This window comes from Quercus lobata, chromosome 7 (genome assembly GCF_001633185.2).
Source record: "Quercus lobata isolate SW786 chromosome 7, ValleyOak3.0 Primary Assembly, whole genome shotgun sequence".
Classification (NCBI taxonomy): domain Eukaryota; kingdom Viridiplantae; phylum Streptophyta; class Magnoliopsida; order Fagales; family Fagaceae; genus Quercus; species Quercus lobata.
Window position 1 is genome coordinate 20846629 of NC_044910.1, and position 26208 is coordinate 20872836.

General features: G+C 36.1%; 2 protein-coding genes and 1 pseudogene across 2 annotated transcripts; 2 read left to right on the forward strand and 1 right to left on the reverse strand.

Moving 5' to 3' along the window:
• The first annotated feature begins 2577 nt into the window (after positions 1 to 2577).
• On the forward strand, positions 2578 to 4049 carry LOC115953283 (syntaxin-related protein KNOLLE). The gene is made up of 2 exons (XM_031070880.1): positions 2578 to 2751; positions 2945 to 4049. The coding sequence occupies exon 2, from the start codon at positions 2989 to 2991 to the stop codon at positions 3919 to 3921; it is 933 nt and encodes a 310-aa protein (XP_030926740.1). The 5' UTR covers positions 2578 to 2751; positions 2945 to 2988; the 3' UTR covers positions 3922 to 4049.
• A 1007-nt stretch (positions 4050 to 5056) lies between these two features.
• On the reverse strand, positions 5057 to 9192 carry LOC115951257 (polygalacturonase-like). Its single transcript, XM_031068440.1, has 9 exons — positions 8962 to 9192; positions 7842 to 7967; positions 7560 to 7727; positions 7429 to 7449; positions 6609 to 6816; positions 5945 to 6026; positions 5708 to 5816; positions 5460 to 5576; positions 5057 to 5370 (listed from the first exon to the last, which is right to left on the reverse strand). Exons 1-9 carry the CDS (start codon positions 9190 to 9192, stop codon positions 5152 to 5154), a joined length of 1281 nt encoding a protein of 426 aa, XP_030924300.1. The 3' UTR covers positions 5057 to 5151.
• Positions 9193 to 22982: 13790 nt separating this feature from the next.
• Positions 22983 to 25875, forward strand: LOC115951743 (annotated as a pseudogene).
• Positions 25876 to 26208: the final 333 nt, after the last annotated feature.

Here is a 26208-nt window from a genome sequence, read left to right on the forward strand (position 1 = left end):
TCAAGACAAGTTGGTCCTTTTTGTACCAAAGCACATATTCTGGGTTCTTAACTTGTTTTTCCCCAGCAATTGTGTGCTTGTCAGGACACACCTCTGAGCCATCAACAATGCTCAGCAGGTCATAGCTTCTCAAGATGGGCAAGAATTGAGAAACCCATTGCAGGTAATTTGTTCCATCTAATTTTATGGAAATCAAGGGAGTTATATTGGGTGTTTGGAAAAGATTGGCAGAGGAGTTTGAGTCGGCCATTGGAGAAGTTTGGTGTGAACCAGAGAGCTCTGATACCATGTGAAAGCTCAAAGATACAAGAGGTAATTATTTCTCTATATTGAAGATATGAGATACAACCAGAATATATATACTACAATGCATATACAAGGAATATACATATATTAAGGAATGTATTAGCACAGGAAAGGCAGTGACAGATTAGTGGAGTTTGTCTGCACGTGGGTCACGCTCCTTTGATTGATTTCCTCTGTTTTAGCTTTCCATAACAGAGGTGCTTGTTGACTTAGTTTCTGCAGTAGCTGTTGGGATTATAATAGGAAATGAGCTAGCTGTCTTGCCCACAAGATCAGCACTGTCATGAATGGAAATACTTTCCTTAACATATCCCCAATCTATAAAGGGAAGAGAACTAAAGAAGGATCCAACTTATGGAGGAGGCTTTAGAGACGGAATTAAAATGCCCTATGACATTCCTGTACTATCTCGGACTACATCCCTGTGCATCACAATGATGATTCACAATGATGAAAGAAAGCATTAGAAGTATAAGTAGTCTCAATTCTCAAACATTAAAATAAAACTACAAAATAAATATAAAGATGCCTGTGACAGATAACAGAATATAAGCTAATGAACACAAGCTACATGCTAAATAAGGAATAAAGAATTAACCCCATTCCTTAAAGATTGAAAAGCATTACCCTTCTCCATGGTTTGTATACCACATTAAGTCTAACAATTGCAAAAGAAAAAATAAAAAATAAAATTCAGAAACCATAACAAATGCAACCATTGACAAACAAACGCTCAAGTCTAAGCGATCTTACAGTTTATCCATACCAGAAAAACTGCCTCCAACAATTGATTTCCAGGGATAATTGGTGACTGATTATTATCCACTAAGTTTGTCACCGATGCTTGATAAAGTCAAAAATCTCACAAAATCAGTCCATTAATTTTCTCAAAATTAAAAATATGTCATCATTCACCCGGATATAAATTCAAATATTTCCACACCCCATTTCTTTTTCATTTTTTCTTCTAAGAAATAAGAGCTTTATAACAAATTTAAGATACATTAATTATTAATCAGCTTTAGTTTTAATTCATAAGATAAATAGAAAATTAAAAAGAAATATAGTTTACAAAATAAGTAAAATGAATTAAAAAGAGAATAATAAAGAATAGGGACATAATTTACTTGATATGCCTTTATTGCAATGGATGGTGAGTTGGGGATGTTACATTCTATTCTACTTAACATCATAGGAGGCAAAGCATTGCGCACCCTTATAAGTTCCTCTGGAGTGTGGGTCGGGAGGCAAGGACCGAGGTTCAAGTCTCCAGAAGAGTGTTTCACATATATATACACTTAAATTAGGTTAGAGTAGACTTTCTATTTTGTAAAAAAAAAAAAAAATCATAGGAGGCAAGCTTGGCCAAAAACAAATTAAGCCTCCATTATTATAGATGGTATACATTAGATTAATGATTTAAAAAAAAAAAATTATGGTTAAATAATGTTAGACTATTCGTTATTTGCAAGTGAGGTGTTCTTGCTTTGGTGAATGAGCTGATATTATGGCATTCTTAGCTTCTGTAATAGGTATTAATGTAAGTACAAAAATTTTAAAAATTAGATAAGACATGTGTCGCAAGATTAGGCCTTCAATTTAACATGTAATTGGATTTTCTTTCAACTATGGTTTATATATATATATATATATATATTTTTTTTTTTTTGGAGGAAGGAACAATATATATTTTTACGACTAAGAAAATCTGAAAATGTGAAGGGCAAGAAGGAAAATATATATATCACAAATAAAATAACATAAATTGGTATGTGCTTTTTTTCTTTTAGAAATAATATGTTTACAACATTTTCACAATAAATCATATGTGACAGTTTGTTACTAGTTGTTATTATTGGACAAAAAAGTGATTTTAGTGTTAAGTTTAAATTTGAACTAATAACAACTAACTATCTATGATTTGTTATAAAAATATTGTAAAAATATTATAGATGTAGAACCTTTTTTTTGGGGGAGGGGGTTCGTGCGGAGTTGGGATTTCTTATCGTTCCTTATTCCAGCTGAGTAAATTTAGAGGTTGTAATAGTGAGCACATGTCAATTTTCGACTCTACTCAATGAAAGTTATCAAACGAGTATTCACGACAAGACAAAAGGAAAAAAAAAATAATAATAATAACGCATTCACGACAAGACAAAAGGAAAAAAATAATAATAATAACGCGTGTATTTGAAAAATAGCCGTTAGAACTACAACGGCTACCTTCGATGTAGTTTTAAAAATATATAGCCGTTAACCCATAGCAGTGGCATAAAACAAGTCACTGGCTGAGTTTGCATTTGGACTGAAAAGCATCTCACTATTCTCCTTCGTTATATTTTGTTGCCAAATCCTCTCTCAAAGCTCCAACTGCGAAGTGAAGCTAGGGGCAGAAGAAGAGCTATCCTATCCTTAAGAGCAAGGGGCTGCTAATACTCGAGAAAGGTATGCATTAATTCCCTCATCTGAATTTTCTACATTTATTTCTAAAAGGAAAGAAGCTAATTTTATGTCAGTCTAGATTACTGTTGAAGTGTTTCTTGAACAATTTAATTTATTGAGGGAAAGTTTTTAGTTGGTCAAGAGATTTAGGAAGCAAAGCTAATCTAAAATCAAATTTTGTTCCTGATTTATGCAGGTTCTTAATTAATTCCCAATTCGGGAATTCAAAGATAACAAAAGATGAATGACCTCATGACCAAATCGTTCACCAACTATGTGGATTTAAAGAAAGCAGCCATGAAAGATGCGGATCTGGAAGCTGGAAATTTAGAAATGGCATCTTCCAAAGCCCACATGGACAGTGACCTTGGTCTCTTTCTAGAAGAGGCTGAGAAGGTGAAGATGGAGATGTCCGAGCTTCGCGACATTCTGAGTAGCCTACAGCAAGCCAACGAGGAATTCAAGTCCCTCCACAAGCCCGAGGCCTTGAAATCCTTGCGAAGCAAGATCAATGACAACATTCTCACCGTGCTCAAAAAGGCCAGGACTATTCGGTCTCAGCTGGAACAAATGGACCGTGCCAACGCGGCTAATAAGAGGCTCTCTGGCCAAAAAGAAGGCACCCCAATTTACAGGACAAGGATTGCTGTCACTAATGGGCTGCGAAAGAAGCTCAAAGAGCTTATGATGGACTTCCAGGGGCTGAGGCAGAGAATGATGACAGAGTACAAGGAAACCGTGGGTAGACGCTACTTCACAGTAACGGGAGAGAACCCTGATGAGGAGGTCATAGATAAGATAATCTCCAATGGCGGCGAGGAGTTTCTAGGACGGGCAGTACAAGAGCACGGAAGGGGGAAAGTGCTAGAGACGGTGGTGGAGATACAGGACAGGCACGATGCCGCGAAGGAGATCGAGAAGAGTCTGCTTGAGCTGCATCAAGTGTTTCTTGATATGGCTGTAATGGTGGAGGCACAAGGAGAGCAAATGGACAACATTGAGCAGCATGTATTGAATGCTTCTCACTATGTCAAGGATGCCACCAAAGATCTCCAGACTGCAAACAAGTACAAGAGAAACAGCAGGAAGTGGATGTGTGTGGCAGTGATACTTCTACTTGTGATCATTCTTGTTGTGGTCATCCCCATTGTCACTAGTTTTGCCAATTCTTGAAATTGTCTTATTTTCTTCAATCTTTTGGGGGGGACGGGTACTGTAATGTATGATTGAATTTCGTTCACTCAACTGATTAGGTTGAGGTGATTTTAATTTGAATGAAATATATTATTAATTTTATTTAACTTTGGCCAAATTGCATCGGTTGGTTTCATTTTTAAAACAAATTTACGGTAACATTATCTATAACACTTTAGGAAAACCCCCACTTTGAGTTAAAGAGTGTTGAAATCAAATTTCTTAAGCCACTTTGAACACAGAAATTCCTCAGAATATCATTTCCATCATTATAGGGCCCATAAGATAATTATTGTTATGATTCAATCTCTTTACTACAAATATTTCAAAAAAAAAAAAGAAGTACCATTAGGAATTCATAAAACTGGAAGAAAAGAAAAAAAATTCATTCAAGGAATTCATATAAAAATTCTGAGCAAAATTTATGAAACAAATTAAAAATAAAGACCCATCATGGCAACCCATGACCCAAATCTGGGCCCAACCAAACAAAATCCCACAGCCAGCAAGGCTGGGCACGTGTAGATTGGCATGATTAAAGTGCACAGTGAAAAGTGGAAAAGACCAAAACCATCTCTTAAATTGATTCATTCAGACTCTTTCAATATCTTAATTCTTTTTTGGATGGAAAAATAAAAATTTGTCAACATTTGCTTAAAACGTTCTAAATTTTTTTTGATCATGTGACACCATTTATCTATGAATGTGAGGATTTTAAAAACTCCATAATAAAATTACACCCAAGAATTTCAATCCCCTGCACCTTGTTTATAAAATCTTTCTTTAAATTCTCAAATCCCTTATTCCGTTCACTTTTTTATATGAGCCTTTCATACAGTGTTCTATATATAGTTCAATCACTGAAATCTATCTTTTCTTCCCACCTTAGATTTTCATTTTCCTAAGAACTTTGTTAGGCACCCTGAATTCAACATTGCAGAAATCCATAGAGAACACATATATGAATGTTATTAAATTAATGTGAATAATGAGAGCTGATCATATCATACAACAATATCACCACGAACCTTTAACAATCAATATTATACATTTATACTCTATGGTGAACTAATCTTATTCTTAGTCATATAAACAACAAATCTTGGTGCTAGTCAATGTTTATTATTCGCACACTATGATTGACATTTTTGTATGTATGGTATTATTCGTGAGTATTTATAACTACAAAGTCAATGTAAAGTTCCCCTCTCAAGGGCAGTGAGGGGAAACAATTCCGGTGTCAGTCGATTGCACATTATTGCATAAAGCTTTGGTTTTTTTCCCTTTTTCAGCTTCCAAGTTAATGCTTTGCAACAAAATCTCCTGACATGGAAAGCTATTGCTGCAGTTGAATTCAATGGCAACATCAGAAGCGCTAATCCCATGAATGTTTTGGTAAAGCACATTTTTCACCTGAACTGCAGATTTCTGTAATACATTTTAAACCAACAAGATAATTTGTCAATCAGAGAGTTCAATACTTACTTTTGTATGGCTTATGGAACTAAGTTATTTACCTGTTCGCTGCATGGTTTGTCTTGGTCACAGTAATTTTGGTCTATTATTATAGGGTTGGCAACATTATGCATTTCAACATTCTGAAATTTGATGTTGCTTGCACTTCCTGACCCTCCCTGAATTTACAAAAGATGGACTTAGTGTTGGTAGCATGATTCAATTGTCCATGCATTATTATACATTGTTTGTGTCTGTATGGTGTATGGGTAATCTAATTTCATATGATTGAAAGACTAGTATCAATTACCTGCCATGTCTTAATCCTCACACCATTTGTGGTTCCATACAACTTAGCTCCGTTTATGGTTACTCCAGAAACATAAGATTCCGAATTTCCAGATCCTAAGCTTCCAATACTGAGCTCACCATGCAGAAAAGGACAAGTCTTAATATTGACATAAAACAAAAATAATAGCAGGTATGTATATATACTAATTGAAATTGGTGAGTCTGGAGCAACTGGTTATAGTTCAGAATTTGAGACCTAATTCCATGACCCGGTCCACAGGTTATGTCTCTGGCTTGCACGTTCTGGGATCCACTTGCAATTGAAATACAATCATCACCTTCAGTACGTCGAAAAACAAATTAGGAACAGTAACTAGTTTGTGGTTGCACAAGCATTTCAGTAATTTTTAGTTACTTCTTATGTCTTTTCTTTAAGGAATATGATACGTCTTACGTGAAAATGAAATCTTTTGGGACAATAAAAGTTAGGGACAACAATCCAATAAGATACGTACTTCAATGCTTTAAACGAAAATCTTTTCCAGCCATAAGTTACAAACTCAAGCTAACAACAACAATCTAAGTTATTTGGAAAAGAGAATCAGTGAAATTATATTTTGTTTAAGAACTAGAATTAGTACCCTCCATGGTTTCTAGCCAATCCAAGAACCATGGGGTATTTCAGATGAAATTTTTAGGCTTATATAGCATCTTGCTCATTTTGTACTTCGAGTTGGTGTTGAGAGTTGAGACCATTCCTTATGTTGTGGACTCTCCAACTCAAGAGTTACTGTGACTTTGTTTTTTGTGGAGTATGTTTCTGTGCTTTTATATAGTTTAGGTTCCCCTTATACAATATTTCACTTACCGAAAAAAATAATTTAAAAAAGAAAAGAAAAAGAAGGAGACCTTTGGTATACCTGTTCCTATATTACAGCTTGAAATTTGGATGTCTTGAGTGTCAGCGACATGAATTCCATCAGTGTTGGGGCTATCCTTTGGAGCAGTTATAGTCAACAAAGAAGCTTGAACATTCATACATTTTTCGAAAGAGGTGTGAATTTGTTGCGCTTCTTGGATCTTCAAATTATTCACGGTCAAATACTTACACTTATAGAAGGTCAGAGCCTGCCAAGATACATAGTTTCCATATAATAAAATTGAGGAAACATTTTTTTTTTTTTAGATAGAGGATATATTCTTTTTCTAGTTGTATTCATATCATCATATTTAAAAAAAAAAAAAAAAATTATATTTATTTATATAAGTTAAACAGATTCGTATCAAAATGAGTTAACCTATCTTGACACAAATAATGAGGTCATTTCAAGGTAAAAATGACATCATTGTCATGTCAATTATATAAAAGAAAAACACTATATATTAACATCATTCTTTTCTTTTTGCCACTAAAAAAGAACTAGTGCAACAATTTCACACAAAATGGACACTCACTAATTCAACATAACATAATTGTCTACAGAAAATCATTACATATAAGGATAGCACTAATTGTATATCTATCAACTATCTTCTGTTATATGTAATATTATTTATATCTTTAGATTGGTTAAAAATCAAATCTTTTTTGTCGAATGGATCTCCTTCGTTTCAACAAAAATTGAGAGATTAGTAATACATTTTTTTTTGTTAATTTAGAGTTGTGTACAAGCGATGCATGTGCATATAATAAGACATGTAAATAGCATTTTCTTAAAAGGTAAAAGAAAACAAACATACCGTTGGTGCATGCGTGCAAGGCTGTTAGTCAATGAAGAGATAAGAATAGTTAGCACTTCTGATTAAGCAAGTATGAGTTAGATTAATCAAAACAACATTGAAAATTAATGGTTCCTATAATATTGGCTTACCAGAGCTTTATTGACTTTGCAAGAGTTTTGCCACCATATCTTCCCGTTACCATTGATGGTTCCACCACCGTCAACTATTAAATTTTGAACACTATCGAAGAGTAGCCAGTGTCTACCATCTTGGCTGTAGTCCGATCGATCATTAGATGCTTCCAAGGTTCCAGAAATCTGATCATTTAAAAAATATATAAATATAAATTTTATTATTTAATATATATTGCATGAACTTTTGAAAAATATATATACATAGGAGACCATCTTTCTCTACTATATTTAATTTACCTGCACTTTAAGATCAGATTTACAAGGACCTAAGAATCTAATTGGCTTAAGAAGATAGGTTTTCTGAGGCACCACGAGAATAGCTCCTTGGGTTGAACAAGCTACCTCCCAAGCCTTCTTAAATGCCTGAAAGAACCGTTTGAGTTAAACTATATATATATATATATATATATATATTTTTTTTTTGAGTGTGAGTTAAACTATATATATATTTAGTAAAGATTTGGAGTATATATTAAGGGGAGAAAAGAAGAAGAAGAAATTATCCCTAAATGAAAAGAAAATATACTTTACGAAAAATGAACATCTCAAAGTCTATTAACTAGTAACTGTCATTCCAAGCTATCAAATAATAGTAATAAAATAACTGTCATTTCATGGTTACCATTATATTTACAGGATTACAATTGCTCACGTGACCCAAAATATATTGAGTGATATTCTATGATACAAATTTTGGTCATACTAATAAGTGCCTTTAAGACAATAGTTAACAATTTATTTTAGAAAAATTTTAACGTCACTTTTATGAAAAATGGAAAAAACTGTCAAAATATTAATTACTTTTTTTTTTCCTATAAAAATTTTCTTTAAATGGATTGTTAACCATTGTCCTGAGGGCATCTGTTAGCATTTCCCTACAAATTTTACTACATAAGTTTTACAGATTGATATATCATTAATCACACAAAAAGTAATCTAAATATATACACATTTATTATCTTATTACAATGGTACAAATCATATTTTTAGTACTTTCCATATGTAATAACTCAAAATGTGTTGAATGATATTAATAATATTACAATTTTTAATACATAAATTTTTTTAAAACATGTGTCACCAATCACACAAGAAATAATTAAAATAATTATTAATTGCGCCATTAATTTGTAGTAGCTTTCGAAATTTAAAAGAAAAAAAAAGTTGTAGTAGTTTTAGTATTTTCCAAATGTATTATAGCATTAATTATATAGCGCCATATTGGTTGTAAGTAATCCAATTGAAATTAAATTACATAAAAGAAACCCTGATGAATCAGATTACAAAAGATTAGTACGTAGCAACTCAACCAAAAACCACTGTTTAAATCTACCATTACTCTGATAAAGGAGTATACCTCTGTGTCATCAGTACCATCACCTTTAGCTCCATAGTCATTGACATTAATTGTTTTACCCGAGGTAGAAATGGTACCCAATATTCTATCAAACCTTTTCAAACGTAAGACATGAGTGCTTTGCTTGATCACGTCCTTAAACCGTGGGTCCTTTTGCAAAGTGCTATAACATGAAATGAAAGAGAGCATGAAAACGAAAAATGGAAGAAGATATCTTATTTGCTGGGCCATTCTTTCCTTTTCCTTTTTTGTGTGAGAGAAAAGATATATAGAGTACTTCTAAAAAGTAGAGTAAATATGTTTGGTAAGATGATTATAGGAAGTGAGAAAAAATGGCATAGTTCGTAACATATTTATATAGAGATTAGAGAGGGAAAGGCGGCTTTCAGATTGTTGTCTATATTAATATAATGTTGGCTGGCTCTTGAGGTATGGTTTGAGATGTAAGAGACTGAGACGAAAAGATTTCTTAGTGCACGCTTGTATGCCATGACTGCTTGCATTATTCATAATACGTACATTCATTTACCATATATAGTAAGCAAAATCCTCACACATCAGCTCCTTACTCTGACTTTATTTTATCGTTTTTCAATTTTCACAGGAGAAAGAAGTTGGCTTATATATAATTTGTTTAGAGGGTCTTGTCTTAATTCATAGTTGATAATGGTCCTCTTTTATCACTTTTTATCACTTTCAGTATCCTTTAGTTTACACAATGGCTAAATTTTACACCCCCCCCCCCCCCCCAAAAAAAAAAAGTAACCAATAATTAGGAAATCCATGGCTAAAACAGCTAACAGATATGATTTCAAGCATATACGTACGATGATAAATTTTGTCTAGAATGCTAGAAATACTACAAATTTTAAAAAATAATAATTATAAAATAATGTATCACACTAATTAAAAAAATGAATTTGTTATAACTTTTGCATTTTCATTTTTTTTAAGCTTTTTCCTGCATCTATTAAATATAAATTGACTTTTCATAATATTCTATACATACATATTATAACTTGAATAGAAAAAATTACATGAAAAGGGAATTACAATTTATGAAATCTAAACATGATCACCCTCTAATCTTTTTATGTTAGTGCATTTTAATATTAATTAATAAATAAATTGTTAGATTATTTAATATTATATATGTTTTTTAATATAAATACATTTTTATTTTAACATGTGACATCTGCACCACAATAATTTTTCTTTATAATCAGATCAAGACACTCATTGATTTTTTTATGTAAGTGGAGTTTGAATCTCAAATATCTCATTTGATAACAAAAAATTTAATCAATTGAGCTAATTGAAGCCCACTACATTATTCAATGCAAAGAGCCAAAGACTAACGTATCTAATCTAATATTAATGAAACATAAAAAATCAAGATAACCTATTTGAAAGATTAATACCAAAAATATGTCTGTGTATGTGATGAAAAAGAACGTCATTTGTATTCAATACTTTTTTTATAGGACATTTTCACTCCATACAAATACCACAAACGATAACATTTTAACAATCACATCCTAAAAGCCAATACAACCCTTCATTTAACACCGTGACAACAAAATCTATGTCGTAGATAATACTATACATTCAACTAATATAACTAAAATTCAACGGCATTACTATAGAATGTGCACTCTTTAAACCTATAACTCAATCAATCTATTGTCCCTTAAAACCCCAAATCATCCGAACTAAACCCACTAGGTGTGTATGTAATAATTTACCAAATTATTTTATTAAAAAAAGACATGAACAAACACCCACATTTTCCATCAAAATAACACAAAACCTGAAAAAACTATGCGCTCAAACACCTCAAATTTCAAATGAAAATATTTAAGAAATTTAGAAGAAACCTCAAACTTAGCTCCGCATAACTCTAACATTCCTTTTAAAAAATATTCTTTCAAAACCATCATGCAGTACCATTTCACTAATCAAGCTCCAAAATTATTCTCATAACCCTAAATACGGCCACCAAAAATTTAATAAAAACCTAAAGGCATTCAAGACGTACAACCAAAGCACCAAAATGAAAAAGAGAGACCATCTCATCATCATTGTTGAATGTTTTCATGCATATATAAAGGTTACAATCTAATTTTAATTATATTTTAGTGTATTATTACTACTAACATCTTATTTGTTGTATCACATTGATTTTTGATTCATTTATTTAGCATTTGGATGCAAATCACAACAATTCGCTAATTAGAGGGGCATCATGATCGTTAGCAAATCTAGGTTAATGGAAGTTCCAGTTAACACCCTCGTTCAATCTGAAACCAGTTATATATATAGGTCTTACAGGGTTAATTTTTTAGCGATGAATCAGTTGCATGCAAGGTTAATTTCAAAATAGCAGTTTTTGACAAAGTTATATATTCCATCCTCTTCCAGCAGAATTTCAAAATTTTATATTATCAACGACTAAGGTGGCACACTCAGTTTTATGCTCAATTTTGCTGAAAATCCGAATCTACTTAATTTAGTCTACTTCATCTGTTTAGGCCTCTGTGTTTCGGTCAGTACGAGCTTGCTGCTTTAATGTTTTATTTTTTTAATTAAAAAGTTATATTTATAAAAGCAAGCCTTATCAAGAACTCTAATAATGAGATTGGGTATGTCTAAAATTTTGTTCTTGATTTTATAGGATGGATAATTTTGAAAATTTGTGTTTTAGAAAACACAAGTTTGGTGTAAACTTTGAAAAAAAAAAATTGTGTTTTAAATTAAAATAATGTTTTAAAAACACAATTTAGTACTGTAAAACACAAAATTTTAAAAATTTGCACTAAACGTGAGTTTTCTAGACACAATTTCAATGCAAAAAGTGATATAACCAATATCATGTTTTTAAAACATAATTTTCAAGTGTACATTATATGTCATCAGCTTTTGATAAGTTGACAATTTTTGTTTTAAATGGTATTTTGAAACACAATTTAACCACTAAAAATCATGTTTAGATTCATGGAGAGTTCTCAAATAAATTTTCCATAACGGTACTAATTTAATAATTATTAATAAATAATTTTATTTTTCCAAAAAAAACCCCACTATTTTCCGTTGATAATTACATATTTTGAATAACCAATGTATCACTTAAAATTGGTATTTATCCATTATTTTATTGATGAGCATACACATAAGACATGACATGCAAGAGGTTGCGACAGTGTTATATCCTCATTATCATTATCATCATCATGACATCACAAAATATTATATGGTCCAATATACAAGTTAGGTAATGTTGCAGTGAACTTTCTTTTTTTAACGGTAACAATTAACAAGTAGGAGTGAGGAAATGAAACACATGATCTGTTGTTACCGAAGAATTTTAATGTGAATGTGGAATATGTTAATTGTGGAATGAAGTTGCCGTAATATGTTTGTGAGGTATGGGGAAGGTAGGGCAAATTTGGTTTTAGTTGAAGAGGGATGGCTCTCATGCATGGCGTTGGCCATTTTATGACTTAAAAAGGTATTATTATTTATTAGGACATTTTTCTATGATGACTTAAAAGTTTCCAAGTGCATTTCACTTTCACAACAAGAATGCACCTCATGAAATAATTTCTTTTTCTTATATAACAGTTGATATGAATTTGAATGAATCAAGAGCAAGATTATTTACAACAGGAGTTTTAACTTGCACAATTTGGCATACTATATGCATTCATACCGGTTTATGTATAATATAAAAATATATATAAAATTTACACATATTTGTTTAAAAATGACCAACATTAGTTTGTATATAATTGTGTAAATTTACAAATTTACTATAATAGTCATATAAATTTACATTGACACTATTCATTTTGTATTTATAAGTTGCTTATTTTTTTTCTTTACATATCTCAAGGATGAAAAAAGAAAGTGAATGACACTTGTTGTGTGTGCGTGTAAAGAAAAAGAAACAATTAAAAAAGTCAAGAAAAATTGATATTTTAATGAAATATAGTGTAAAAATAGATAATTTGATGTATGATGTTTTGAAAAATAAGTATTTGAAATAGAAAAAATAAGTTCTTATGTTATTAAAATAGATAGGAATTTTTGTATGAACTAAAATCAATGCTCTAAGACAGCGGTTTTTGTTTTGTTTTTTTTTTTTTTTTTTTTTTTTTTTTTTTTTCTGAATAAATGAAGACAATTGCATTTATAGTATACAAATTATCCCATCTAGGATCCTTTCCAATTCAAATGCTATCAATTCTATCCATTTCACACTTGAAATTTTATTTTCTAAGTCTAACTGTGTATAAACTGCTATGATTAAAATTTAATTTGAACCACGAGATAACGAAATGGATAAGATTTAAAATTAAAACCACCTTTTCACATGTATAACGTAACTTTGCAAAAGATCATTAGACACCACGTATGCAAGTTCCACCAATGATATTAGAAAATGGTACTTGGGCGATTTGAATTCTCCGTAGGTATGGAGCAAATGTTGATTGGATGGATATATATAAATACTGTACATGATAAAGCATATATAGGTATGGAGCATATGTTGATTGGATATATAACTACCTATGCTTATCATGTATCTTTTTGTCATGTAGAGACCAAATGGAAGATGAAGATTGTGTGACGTATGCAATTGATAATAATCAATTTTCAAAGTTTTCAGGTAAAGCAAATGATCTAAGGCTGTGTTTGTTTTGAGTGAAAATCACTTTTGAAAATGCTTTTCCGTATTTACGGGTGTTTGGTTGCGCATGGAAAATACATTTTTCAGAAATGCATTTCAGTTGTCCTGTGTTGGGGTGTAAATTGATTTCTGTTTTTATTTTACCTTCAAATACTATTTTCCGGAAAACAAAGAGAGAGCTGAGTAAGAGGGAGAGAGGAAGAAGAGAGAGGAAGAAGAGCCTGCGCACAGAGAGAGAGAGAGAGAGAGAGAGAGAGAGAGAGAGAGAGAGAGAGAGAGAGAGAGAATGATCTCGCGAACGCGCAAAGGGAGAAAGATCGTGCCGTCAATCGCGATCTTGCCTTCGCGCCGATCGCGATCTCGCGAAGCACCACGCCGATCGTGATCTTGCGAAGCGTCGATCGCGATCTCGCGAAGCGTCAATCGCGATCTCGTGAAGCGTCGATCGCGATCTTGCGAAGCATCGCACCGATCGCTATCTCGCGAAGCACCGCGCCGATCTCGCTTTCGCCTCCGCCGCGCGATTTCACCCCTCGTCGAACCCAGTCGCCTCTCTCTCTTCCTTCTTCTCTCAATTTGACTAGATTTGATGATTTTTTTTTTTTTTCTGGGTTTTGTCTGTGTTTCTGTATTGAGGAATGAATGATATTGTAATATTTGTTTGGCAACCGAGAAACTGTGAGAAAATGTGACCGGATTTGATGATTTTTTTTTTCTGGGTTTTGTTTGTGTTTTTGTATTGAGGAATGAATGATATTATATATTCATTTGGCAACCGAGAATATGTGAGAAAATGTGAGCAACAAGTAGAAAATGTGTTTTCTATGGTATTTTCAAGAACACAACCAAACACCAGAAAATATTTTCCGAAACATTTTTTGAAATGCAACCAAACACATGAAAATATTTTCCTTTCCAGAAAATAGCATTTCCGGAAAATGGAATATTTTCCGGAAATGTTTTTACACGAACCAAACACAGCCTAAATTTTGGCCATTTTCTATTGCCAAAGGTTTGATAAAAAGAAAGAAAATCATACTTGAATCTATAGTTGTTTCTTCTTCAACTAACACAGAAGATGTATCTGGTTCAAAAAAAAAAACCATGTTACCTCCTAATGAGACAGGTGAAGTTGCTTGGATTCTTATGAACATCTCTATAATCCATGAAAGTTTTTTAGTTTTAGTTTTTTTGCTCGTGTTCTTATCAAATGTAATACTACTACTCTAGCTTTTGCTAGTACCTCAAAAGAGAATGAGGAGATCATTTGTTGACTTATTTTACATCCTCAAATACTACTTTAATTTATCTATTTTAACAACACACTTTACAATACACCCAACATCTCCATTCTTATTTTTATATACAACTCATAAAATAATATAAACTAACCAATAAAATATACTCCTATATAAAACTACCCATGAGAGAGAGAATAAAATATAGTATTTGAGTTTACAATATCATGAACAGTTAGTTATAAATATAAGGACTTAGAGCACTAGCATTGAGAGGTGTAAAAAACCCCCAATTTCTATTTTACCTCCTTGACCCTTAAAATCATGCAACATTGGGGTATGGAAACTTAAAATTTTTTTCCAGCCTTGCTACAATAAGGTTGCATATATGCAACCTTATAGCATTTGCATTGATGGTCCTAAAAAATTTAGTTTTTAGCAATTCAAAAAGCTACTTTATCTAATATCTCTTTTAACATCACACTTTACAAGACACCCAACATCAAAAGTTCTATTTTTTTTTTTTACAACTTCATTTAAATATTATTTCTTGTTTTTTTTTTTTTTTTTTTTTTGGAAAAAACCAATTTGCCAAATAATTTTTGGGCAAAATGGGAAAAAACTTCTCTTGCCATCAAGCTAAAGTAAAAAATAAATAAATAATTACCAAGATTCCTATGGATCAACTAAATTGACATTTCTTAATATTTTTAACGGAGAAATTACACTTTCTCCTCCTGTATTTTACTAAAAAAACACTTTACTTATATGTAATTTAAAAATTAGCAGTTTACCCACTTGAGATATACTCCGTTTATCTCTTGTTACCCACCTCTATTAAAAACAAAAATAAATTTGTATTTTTGTTACCATTTTATGTCTCTCTCATTTCAAAACATACAAAACTAAAAAATCAAGAGAAAAGAAGATTTAAAAACTAAGTTTTATAAAAATTAAAACTTAGCTTTTAATTTAGATCAGAAAAGATTGTCCAATATGATCAATTGCTTCATTAAATAACATTATCATAATGTAAAAACAAAATTTCAGAAACGTGACAATTTGAATTCGATAGACCAATGTAAGATAGAACCGAAAGTACACATACGTTGCTTTCTGCATTGCCTTCATCGCAGCAGCTCCAGTTCTCAATGTATCTACAGTTTCAGTAGTTGCTTTTGCACCTTCTGACAATATCATCTGCAACATTGATATACAAGAAACTTTAGATATTAAAATCATTCCATGCAGCAACAAAACAGAAACAACTTTTTTATTTTTATTTTTTTTATAAAGAAAGTATAAAACACCAGTAGATATAAAATATGATTACTAAGCGTAAGTCCAAATATTAATTATAATATTTTCATTGTGAAAAAGAGGAAAATACTTTTTATCATTGAATAAGGCAGCTGCAGAGGTTGAAAAGGCAAAGGAGGGGTTTGGGCTAGAATAATCATGAATTCGCGATTGGAAATTCCCAAGCTGCTCTATTTGCTGTTCATATAGCCTCTTCCTCTTCAAACATTGTATGGCTGCTGCACTACAAGTTAGCATTCAACCAATTATTATTATTTTAAGAATAATGCTAGGAAACATATTGTCGTTCAAAGTCCAAAATAATAAAGTCCAACCATATAGCGGTAATCTAACTTGGAAAATATTAAGAGGCTTTTGGTATCAAAATTCAGAAATTAAACAAACTACAATAACTGTAAAACTTACATAAGAGATAGAATGACCGCGTTACATTTACAAATTCATATAGCAAATTAAAAAAGTGATCATAAACTGTTACAGTGACCCAATGTAAAATTGTTTTTACAAAGCCTAGCTTTTAAATATTTTTTTTTCTTTTGATTTTTTAGTTTTTTATTTTATGTTTTGAGAGGATAGAGACATAAAATGGCAGTAAAAATACAAATTTGCTAATATTTTTAACAGAAGTGGGTAACGGGAGACAAATAGAGCTTATCTCAGGTAGGTAAAGTGTTAATTTTTAAACCACAGCTAAGCAAAGTGTTTTTCGAGCAAACTACAGGTGGGCAAAGAGTAATTTTCCCTTTTTTAATTGAAACATCCAAGATTCGAGTTTGTGGTGGATTCAGGGAACCAAGGTGCCGGGCAAGGTACACAGTAGAGGGGGAATCCTCTCCCACCCCATTAGAAGTGATCGAGGTCATCCACACTGCCCCAAGGGGCGCTGCCGTGACTAGGAGGAAATGTGTGTTGGCTGTAGTGCCAGTAGAAGACTACTCGGGCAAGCAACCATCTGAGAAGAAGATGAAGTTCACACGAGAGCCCATTGCTATCAACGACAATGACTTGGAAGGAAAAATTCAGCCGCACGATGATGTGTTGGTGGTAACGGCCAGAATAAATGGTTTCATAGTGAAGAGGGTGATGATAGACCTAAGGAGTAGGGCCGATGTGATGTATCTAGACCCATTCAAAGGGCTCGGGTTGAAGGATAAAGACCTCTCGAAATACGATATGCCCCTGGTCAGGTTTGATGGCCAGGTGGTGATTCTCGAAGGGCAAATTTCCCTTCCCGTGAATATGGCAGGAAAGGAAGTAGTAGTAGCATTTATAGTGGTTGTCTCATTCTCTCCTTATACGGCAATCTTGGGAAGGCCATGGATCCATGCGATGGGGGCAGTCCCATCCACCCTGCACATGAAGGTTAAGTTCCGTATCGATCTGGGCATCGTTGTAGTAAGGAGAAGCCAACAAGTGGCCAAATAGTGTTTAGTGGCCGCAATTGATTGGAAGCATAAACAAGCCAAGCAGAAGGAAACATCCGAGGAGGTCCCTTTATAGCAATTACAGGAGCCCCAAAAGGGAATGAGGGCTAGCTGTGCCAAGGAATTAGTCAGAGTAAGAATATTACCGGATGTTGACAGGTGTTTTCAAGTAGGGGCAAGTATGGGGGATAAGGATAGGGTGGAGGTGTTACTTTTCCTATGCAGAATGTAGATGTATTTGCATAAAGCCCGTATGAGGTGCCCGAGGTGGATCTTGGATTCATAGTTTACAAGCTTAATGTAGACCCATTATACCTTCCCAAAAAGCAGAAGTTGAGGAGATCGGCTAAGGAGCACGTCAAAACTGTTAAGGAAGAGGTTAAGAAATTGAAGGAAGCTGGGGCAATACTGGAGATATTCTTTCCAGAGTGGCTTGCAAATATCGTAGTGGTCAAAAAGAAGAATGACAAGTGGAGGGCTTGCGACGACTTCACTGACCTGAACCGAGCATGCCCTAAAGATCCATTTACCATGCTGAAGATTGATTAGCTAGTAGATGCCACCTATAGACACCCAAGGATGAGCTTTTTGGATGTCTTTCAAGGTTATCACCAAATCGCCCTGACTACCGAAGACCAGGAGAAGACGGCGTTTATATCCCCTGACGCTAACTATCATTATACCGTAATGCCATTTGGGTTAAAGAATGTCAGGGCCACATATCAGTGTATGATGACGAGAATGTTCAGAGATTAGATCGAGCGCACTGTCGAGGTATACAATGATGATATGGTGGTAAAAAGTAAACAAGAGATGCAGCATGTTGGTGATCTCAAGGAGGTGTTTGAAATACTCCGAAGACACAAGCTGCGCCTCAATGCTGATAAATGTGTTTTTGGAATGGGAGTTGGCAAGTTCCTAGGGTATTTAATCACAAACCGAGGAATAGAAGTTAACCCCGATTAGATCGCAGAAGTAAAACGCCTTAAACCACCGAACAATCCAAAGGAAGTTCAAATACTGACTGGTATGTTAGCTGCCCTTAACCGGTTTATTTCCAAATTTGCTGATCGGTGTCGTCCGTTCAACCAGCTTCTAAAGAAATGGAAGGATTTCAATGGGACAAGGAGTGTGAAAGGGCTTTTCAGGATTTGAAAGAGTATTTGACGTAGGCCCCTATGCTAACGGCCCCAGAGCCTGGAGAAGACTTATACATGTACCTCTTGGTGTCCGAACATGCTGTGAATGCCATACTGTTGAGAGACCAGGGTGTGTAACAGCCTACATACTATATCAGCAAAACCTTGATTGACGCCTAGACGAGGTATCTACCTTTAGAGAAGTTGGTGTTGGCGTTAGTTCATGCCATGAGGAAGTTACCCCATTACTTCCAGGCTCATACCGTTTACGTATTAATCGAGTATCCTCTATAGTCGTTACTAAAGAGATCCGATTTCACGGGGAGAATAGCTAAATGGGGGACTCGGCTGGACTCCTTTGATATTAGGTATAGGGCTAAAAGCTCGATAAAGGGTCAAATACTCGTCGATTTTGTTGCAGAGTTTTCCCCAAAGAGGGGGAATGAGATGGTTTGCTCTGTGGAGGTGGTCCCGTGGAAGGTGTTCGTGGACAGTGCATCAGGAGCTAGGGTTGGAATCGTAGTTATCATACCGGAAGGAATAAAACTAGAGCATTCCTTTAGATTGGGCTTTAAGGCCTCTAATAACGAAGCCAAATATGAAGCCCTGCTTGCTGGATTGAGAGTTGTTTCCGATCTAGTTGCCAAGGAGGTGGAACTACTCAGACTCCCGATTAGTAGTCAATCAGATGCAGGGAAGCTTTGAGGCCAAAAACCCCCGGATGATGGAGTATTTACAGTTGGTGAAACAAATTGTGGACCGTTTTTAGAAAGTTAGATTGATTTAGGTAGCCCGAGGAAAGAACCGGCATGCTGATTCCTTGGCCACCCTAGCGTCATCATAGCCGAGGAAATTCCTTGACTAATAAAGGTGAAAGTGGTAGCAGAACCAAGCATCAATGTAGGGGTTAATGTTTCTATGGTAATAACGGTTGGATTGTGTTGGATGGACCCAATTATCGATTTTCTAGCCGAAAACCGAGTGCTAGCAGATGAAATTGAACAAAAAAAGTATGCCAGATAGTAGCTCGATATTGGCTATCAGCTGATCGGAAGCTATATCAAAGATCTTTTGACAGACCCTACCTATAGTGCTTGCACCCCAGCAAGGTTGAAGAACTCCTTACCGAGCTACATGAGGGAGTGTGTGGCAATCATATGGGAGGACATTCGTTAGCCCACTGAGCAATGACTCAGGGATTTTGGTGGCTGCGAATGCAAAGGGATGCTACCGAGTATGCGCAGAAATGTGAGCAGTGTCAAAAGCACACCCTAATGATCCACCAACCGGCAGGAAGCTTAAACCCCATTATTAGCCCTTGGTACTTTGCGCAGTGAGGGCTGGATATCGTTGGTCCATTTTCCCGAGCTACGGGAAATCGAAGATTTGGACTAGTAGCTGTGGATTATTTCACTAAGTAGGTGGAGGCGGAGGCACTGGCAAACATCCGGGATGTAGATGTTAAGAAGTTTGTATGGAGGAACATAGTGACGAGGTTCGAGGTCCCAGAGTCACTAGTGTTGGACAACAAGTTGCAGTTCGACAGCAGAGCTTTCCGTGAGTATTGTAGCAATCTCGGCATTGTAAACCGGTATTTCACCCCGGCATATCCGTAGAGCAACGGCTAAGCGGAGGCTACCAATAAAGCTATTGTGAATGGGTTAAAAAAGAGGTTAAAAGGTTCTAAAGGCAGGTGGGCAGAGGAGTTGCCTAACGTTTTGTGGGCATACCGAACAACCCCAAGGAGGTCCACAAGGGAAACCCCTTTTTCTCTAACATATGGAGCGGAAGCAGTTATACTGGCAGAGATAAACCTGTGCAGTTCCCAGGTTGTAGGATTCAACCCCACCAAGAATTCTAAGTTAATGTTAAAACAGCTGAACTTGTTGGAAGAACGCCGAGAATCAACGACTATTTGGCTGTCAGAGTATCAGTAGAAACTTGCTCAGAGGTACAACAGAGATGTGAGGAAAAGGGAGTTTGGAGCAGGGGACCTAGTACTCCATAAGGTGGTGGGGAATACACGAGATATTAATGCAGGGAAGCTAGCGCCAACCTAGGAGGGGCCATATAGAGTCACCGCCATCGCGGGCATAGGGGCATACTATTTGGAAGATTTAGAAGAAAAATCGCTACCCCGACCAAGGAATGTCCACAATTTGAAGAAGTTTTATCATTGATCATCCGTATACAGGGGTACAAATTAGATGTAATCTCATATGTATGTTTTATTAATTAATATGAAGATGATGTTTATTCATGCAGGTCTATTTAATTCCATCATTGTTAACTCATTAACCTCGGCTCGTAAATACAAGGAAAGTTTGGAGGACTAAGGCAAATTATTCTATTCTAAGGACAGAAACCTGTTCCTGGTCTGATCATCATCATCGGGCAGGTGGAAACCTTACATCAAAAATATCCTAAGGACAGAAACCTGTCCTCGGTTCGATCTTCATCACCGGGCAGGTGGAACCCTTACATAAAAAATATCCTAAGGACAGAAACTTGTCCTCGGTTCAATCTTCATCACCGAGCAGGTGGAAACCTTACATCAAAAATATTCTAAGGGCAGAACCCTAATCTTGGTTTGATCTTCATTATCAGTCAGGTGGAAACCTTACATTAAATAATCCAAGGAAAGAAATCTGTCCCCGATTCGATTTTCATCACCGGGCAGATGGAAACCTTGCACTAGATGTATTCAAGGATAGAAACTTGACCTCGGTTCGATTTTCATCACCGGGCAAGTGAAAACCTTGCGCTAAATGTTTCTAACAAGGCTCTTGCGCGGTTCCCCTTACACGGCTCCTCACAATGGAAGACTCCGTACCTAGTAAACTTTGTACCCGGTTCGGCATAATTATCTAGTCAATGTTTTTTCTAAATTGGGCAAAGCACGGCAATTACAACTTGCAAAGAGTTATTCTTCCATCGTAGGATATTTCTTTAAGCCTATCCCAACCACTATATATGTAAAGATATACTTGATCCTATAAAAAGTCAAGGGCACACTATGATTGAACTGCCCTGCTAGTTGGAATAATGAGTAAAAAAGATAAACAAAAACAACCACAGTTAAACGTGTTAAAAAGATAGCCTAGTAGTGATAAAATAATCGTTCACAGAATGCTCAATCTCCAAAGCTGAGTAATAAAGCAATTGAAGCAAAAGGCAATTAAAATTAAACAAATGTCTTGTTACCACAGCCCAGTAACTCTAGGAAAATAAAACTTAAGCATAGAAAAGTAAGACTTAGAAAAACAGAAGTTAAATTAGTGTTCTGTCACCACATCCTGGTGATTAGGCAAACCGAATAGATAAAAGAAAAGTAAACGCAAAGAAAAAGGTGATGAATATAGAAACTAGTTAAAAACTTAAGTAGTAGGGTTGGTAGGAAAGAAAAGGGCTGCATCATTGGCGTGCTGGTCTGGAACATCCTCGGCAGGCAGTTGTTGGGCTTCTTCATTTTCAGGGGCATTAAGGTTGCTGGTGACCTCGAGATCAACGGTCTCCACGTGGATGTCAATTGCTTGCACCAGCTCCCCCATGCTGGGTTGATCTTCATCATCAGCAGTGTCAGCCTGGCTTTGAACAGGAGGAGCAAGAGCCGGGTGTGGGATTTGTTTCGGATTCCTCAATGGGGAATCCTTAGGTACTCCCAACGCCTGAAGGGCAGCCAACCACCCCTCCTCAAACCCTTGGACCCGAGCTTGATGGACAATAGACTCCACGGAGTTCTCAGCATCCGTCAAGCCTTCATTGTACCACTTGTTCTCACAGGCCTCAAGGGCCGCCTTCAGATCGGCCACTTCATCAACATAGGCCAAGTTCAAGCTTTCCGCCTGCACCAACTTTAGCTCTATTTCCCCTAGCTTGGCCTCCATATTTGCCAGTTTCCTCTCAGCCAACAACTGGGCCTTCTTCAAGGATTAGGCCTTCTTCTTGGCGACCTCAACGGCTTTGCCCTTGTCCCGCGCCGTGGCATTAGCAACATCCTTCAACGCCTTCTCCCGCTCAGCTTCCTCGACAAGCTCCTTCATCCTTTCACCAAGGATATAGGTTATTTGTGCGGCCTGATAACACCACAATAACAAACTTAGGAGTAAAAAAAAAAAAAAAATCGAATCAAATCACTCGCGCAACAAAATAAATGAGAAAAGGAATGAGAAGAAATTACCGCGATGGTGTGCCATTGAGCTACCACGCAATGGATTCCTCGGAGCCGTCCGAGAAGAACTGGACATCCTCAAACAGCAACACTCCGTGCACCAGGCTCTGCGCCACCTGCCCTCCTTCACCTTTGTCCCAGGTTCTTATACTCGCAAAGGCTGGCAGGGGCCCGTTGCCGAGTGTGAAAGTAGGCTGCCAGTTGGGCACAGTCCGCGAAGATGAGGCCACTTCAATGCCGCCCCAGGTAGCAGGACGGGGACCACTCACCGATTCCCGTATTGTGATCCCGCCTGATGGCCGAGGGGGAGTTTTTGTGGGCAGGTCACTAGAGACCTTAAGTGTTTGGTCCAACACATGCTGCTTCTTCTTAGGACGGCCAGATGGGGGGGGGAGAAAGGGGAGGAGTATGGTCCTGGCCTTGAGGTTGTTGGGGTTGAGCTGATGATCGGGGTTGTCCTGTTCGCCCTCGGCTACTTCTGGTTTGGCTGCTTGAACTTGACCTTCATTTCCTTCAACGAGAATATGCTCCCTGCAACTTCGAGAAACGCGCTCGGCTGATTTGTCTCTAACTGGGGCAAGGTCCTCCACGATAGTATAACGAAGGCCAAGGTCCCGAGCTTCACCAGTAGTCAGTAAGGAGGGGAGGAAACTTGCGTGCCAGACGTCTATGTATGAGAGCAAAGGGCTATCTACCAACAACGCTTGGCTGAATGCTTTCGCCGAGAATCAAGTGGGATGCTCAGAGTTGCCCGTCTATGTGCACAAAAATCTCCGACCTAAGGACGAAGTTGAGATCTCTCACATGTACAACTCGAAGATCTAGTTGAAACCTTCTTCCTTCTGCAACAAACCAACAAAAGACTGATTAGTTTATATGCAAATAACTAAGAGAATCAAACTTAAAGCAAATAAAGGTTCTCAGTATTGACCAACATCACGCGGTGAGAAGGGATAAGGGAGTTCATCGGCAAACCAATTGCTGCTCACCCGAACAAATTCCCCAACTGAATTTCTATTGGAATCAGGAAGGCATGATATCAGCCATACTCGCATATGCCTAGTTTTTAAGAAGTAGCCAGTCTTAATGTTCCCACACAAACTATACATGAAATTAATATCATGGTGGTTTAACTGTAGATTAAACAATTGGTTTAACCTATTAACGCAACTCACCACATGGTAAAAATTGGGGGGGAGTTGGTCAGGACACAAGCCATAAAATCTAAGGGTGCCTATGATGAGAGGGTCAACGAGGAACCTAACCCCACCCTCGAGAATGGCCATAAGGGGGAAAAATACTGTGTTTAGGCCAGTATGCTTATGGAGATCGATATCGCTCACGTGACAATAGGCGATGCCAACATCTCCAGGGACATTGTAGGCTGCTCTAAAGCTAGCCAAGGACGCTTCTGAAGATAGAAGGTGGGAATAGCCCATTACTAGACAAAGGTTCTTAAACTAAGAACAATGGAAAACTGAAAGAAGAAGAGAGAGTAAAAGGAAAGGCAGAGAGGACTTACTAGGGGCCCTAGGAAGGAATGGTGTTCTGGGTTGGAAGATGAGCGCACGAAAGTAGTATGCTCAGTAGAGAGGGAGTTTGAAGGATGAAAAATGTAAAAGTGAAGAAGAGACTTAGAAGGAACTATATATAAGAGCCAAAGGAGGAATAAATAGCATTTAATAAATAAGGGGTGGGAAATTCTACAAATCCCCATTGTAACTACCATAGATAGAGAAATTATTGTGTACTCTCAGAGTACCATAAATGCGTACTCCCTCCTCTCACATAAATGGTGGGTCCCACTAATTAAATTCATGGTGGGACCCATCATTCATGTGAGAGGGGAGAGTATGCATTTATGGTACTCCGAGAGTACCTAATAATTTTCCCTCTAGATATTGGTAAGTGAGTTCATGAATATATGGAGAAGCAGATGATTGATACTGATCTTGAACTTAAGAGCAAAGAAGGTTTTTCATGAAATACTGGTGAAAGATATAAAAACTTGGAGTACAATGATTATGGGGTTTGCAAGTAATATGCTTTTGGAAGATGCTTTGGAGACATTTTCTAAGATGGAAGAAGCCAAGGTAACGACATAAAAGAGTAGCTTTAGATTTATCCTTTAAATGCAAATTAGCTAATGCATTATGCATTAGAGGTTTACTGCAATTGTGAGCTTATTAAATAATTATTTGTTTGCGAAAGGTTCAAATTACGTTTGATTTCTCTGAGTGTAAATGATCATGCTGATTTCTCTTCAGGTGAAGCCTAACCATGTAACAATCGTTGGTGTTTTGTCAGCATGTGCACATGGTGGGCTAGTTTCAGAGGGTTGGAGATTTTGGTCAAGCATGCTTGAAAATGGAATTGAACCGTTCATGGAACACTATGGTTGCATGGTTGATCTACTCTGCCGAGCCATCCTTGTTGATGAGGCTTGCAATCTTGTTGAGGACTTGGCCATTCCACCAAATCCAGTAGTTAGGCGAACATTGCTTGTAGGTTGCAAGAAGAATATGATGTTAGGTAGAGGTGAGAAATTGTAGCTGAGTAACTTCTTGAAATAAAACCACTAAATGCAGATAATTATTTACTCCTCTCAAATTTGTATGCATCAATCTCTCAGTGGGAGAAGATGAGCCACCTGAGAAAGAAGATGAAGGAGATAGGCATCAAGGCAGTTGCAGGGTGCAGCTCCATTGATGTTGATGGATTAGTTCATGTGTTTGCAATGGGTGACTGGTCCCATCCTAAGACCAAAGGAATTAAGAGAAGTTTTGAGAGAGATTTCAGAATGGATACTTGAATATGAGCACAAACCGTGTGTTTCAGATGTATTACACAACGTGGTTCATGAAGAGAAGGAGAGTGCCCTTGGTGAGCATAGGGAGAGGTTAGCCATTGCTTATGGGCTATTAAGGAGTAAAGCACCTGCTACAATTAGGGCCGTAAAGAATCTAAGAATTTGTGGGGATTGCCATGAAGTGACAACGATTATCAGCAAAATATATGATCGGGAAATCAATATTAGGGACTGGATTCGATTCCATAAATTCATCAATGGAACTTGTTCTTGTAGGGATTTCTGGTGAACATCAATATTTTGAACATCTATTACATTTTTTGAGCTACTTATCATTTTATTTATGGCCTCTATAAAAGCAGAACACTCCATTATGTGCCAAGACTTTTGTATGAGGTCCAACTTGCTTTGCAAGCATAGACAGAAAACACCTGGAGAGAGATTAATTAATCAACA

Excerpts from the sequence above, each read along its gene's own strand:
- LOC115953283 (XM_031070880.1), top strand. The coding sequence starts at position 2,989 with ATGAATGACCTCATGACCAAATCGTTCACCAACTATGTGGATTTAAAG.
- LOC115951257 (XM_031068440.1), bottom strand. The coding sequence starts at position 9,192 with ATGGCCCAGCAAATAAGATATCTTCTTCCATTTTTCGTTTTCATGCTC. Across the intron at positions 6,817-7,428 it reads CTTGCACGCATGCACCAACG|GCTCTGACCTTCTATAAGTG; the intron begins GTATGTTTGTTT and ends GTATCTTGGCAG. Across the intron at positions 5,371-5,459 it reads ACAAACCATGCAGCGAACAG|AAATCTGCAGTTCAGGTGAA; the intron begins GTAAATAACTTA and ends AATGTATTACAG.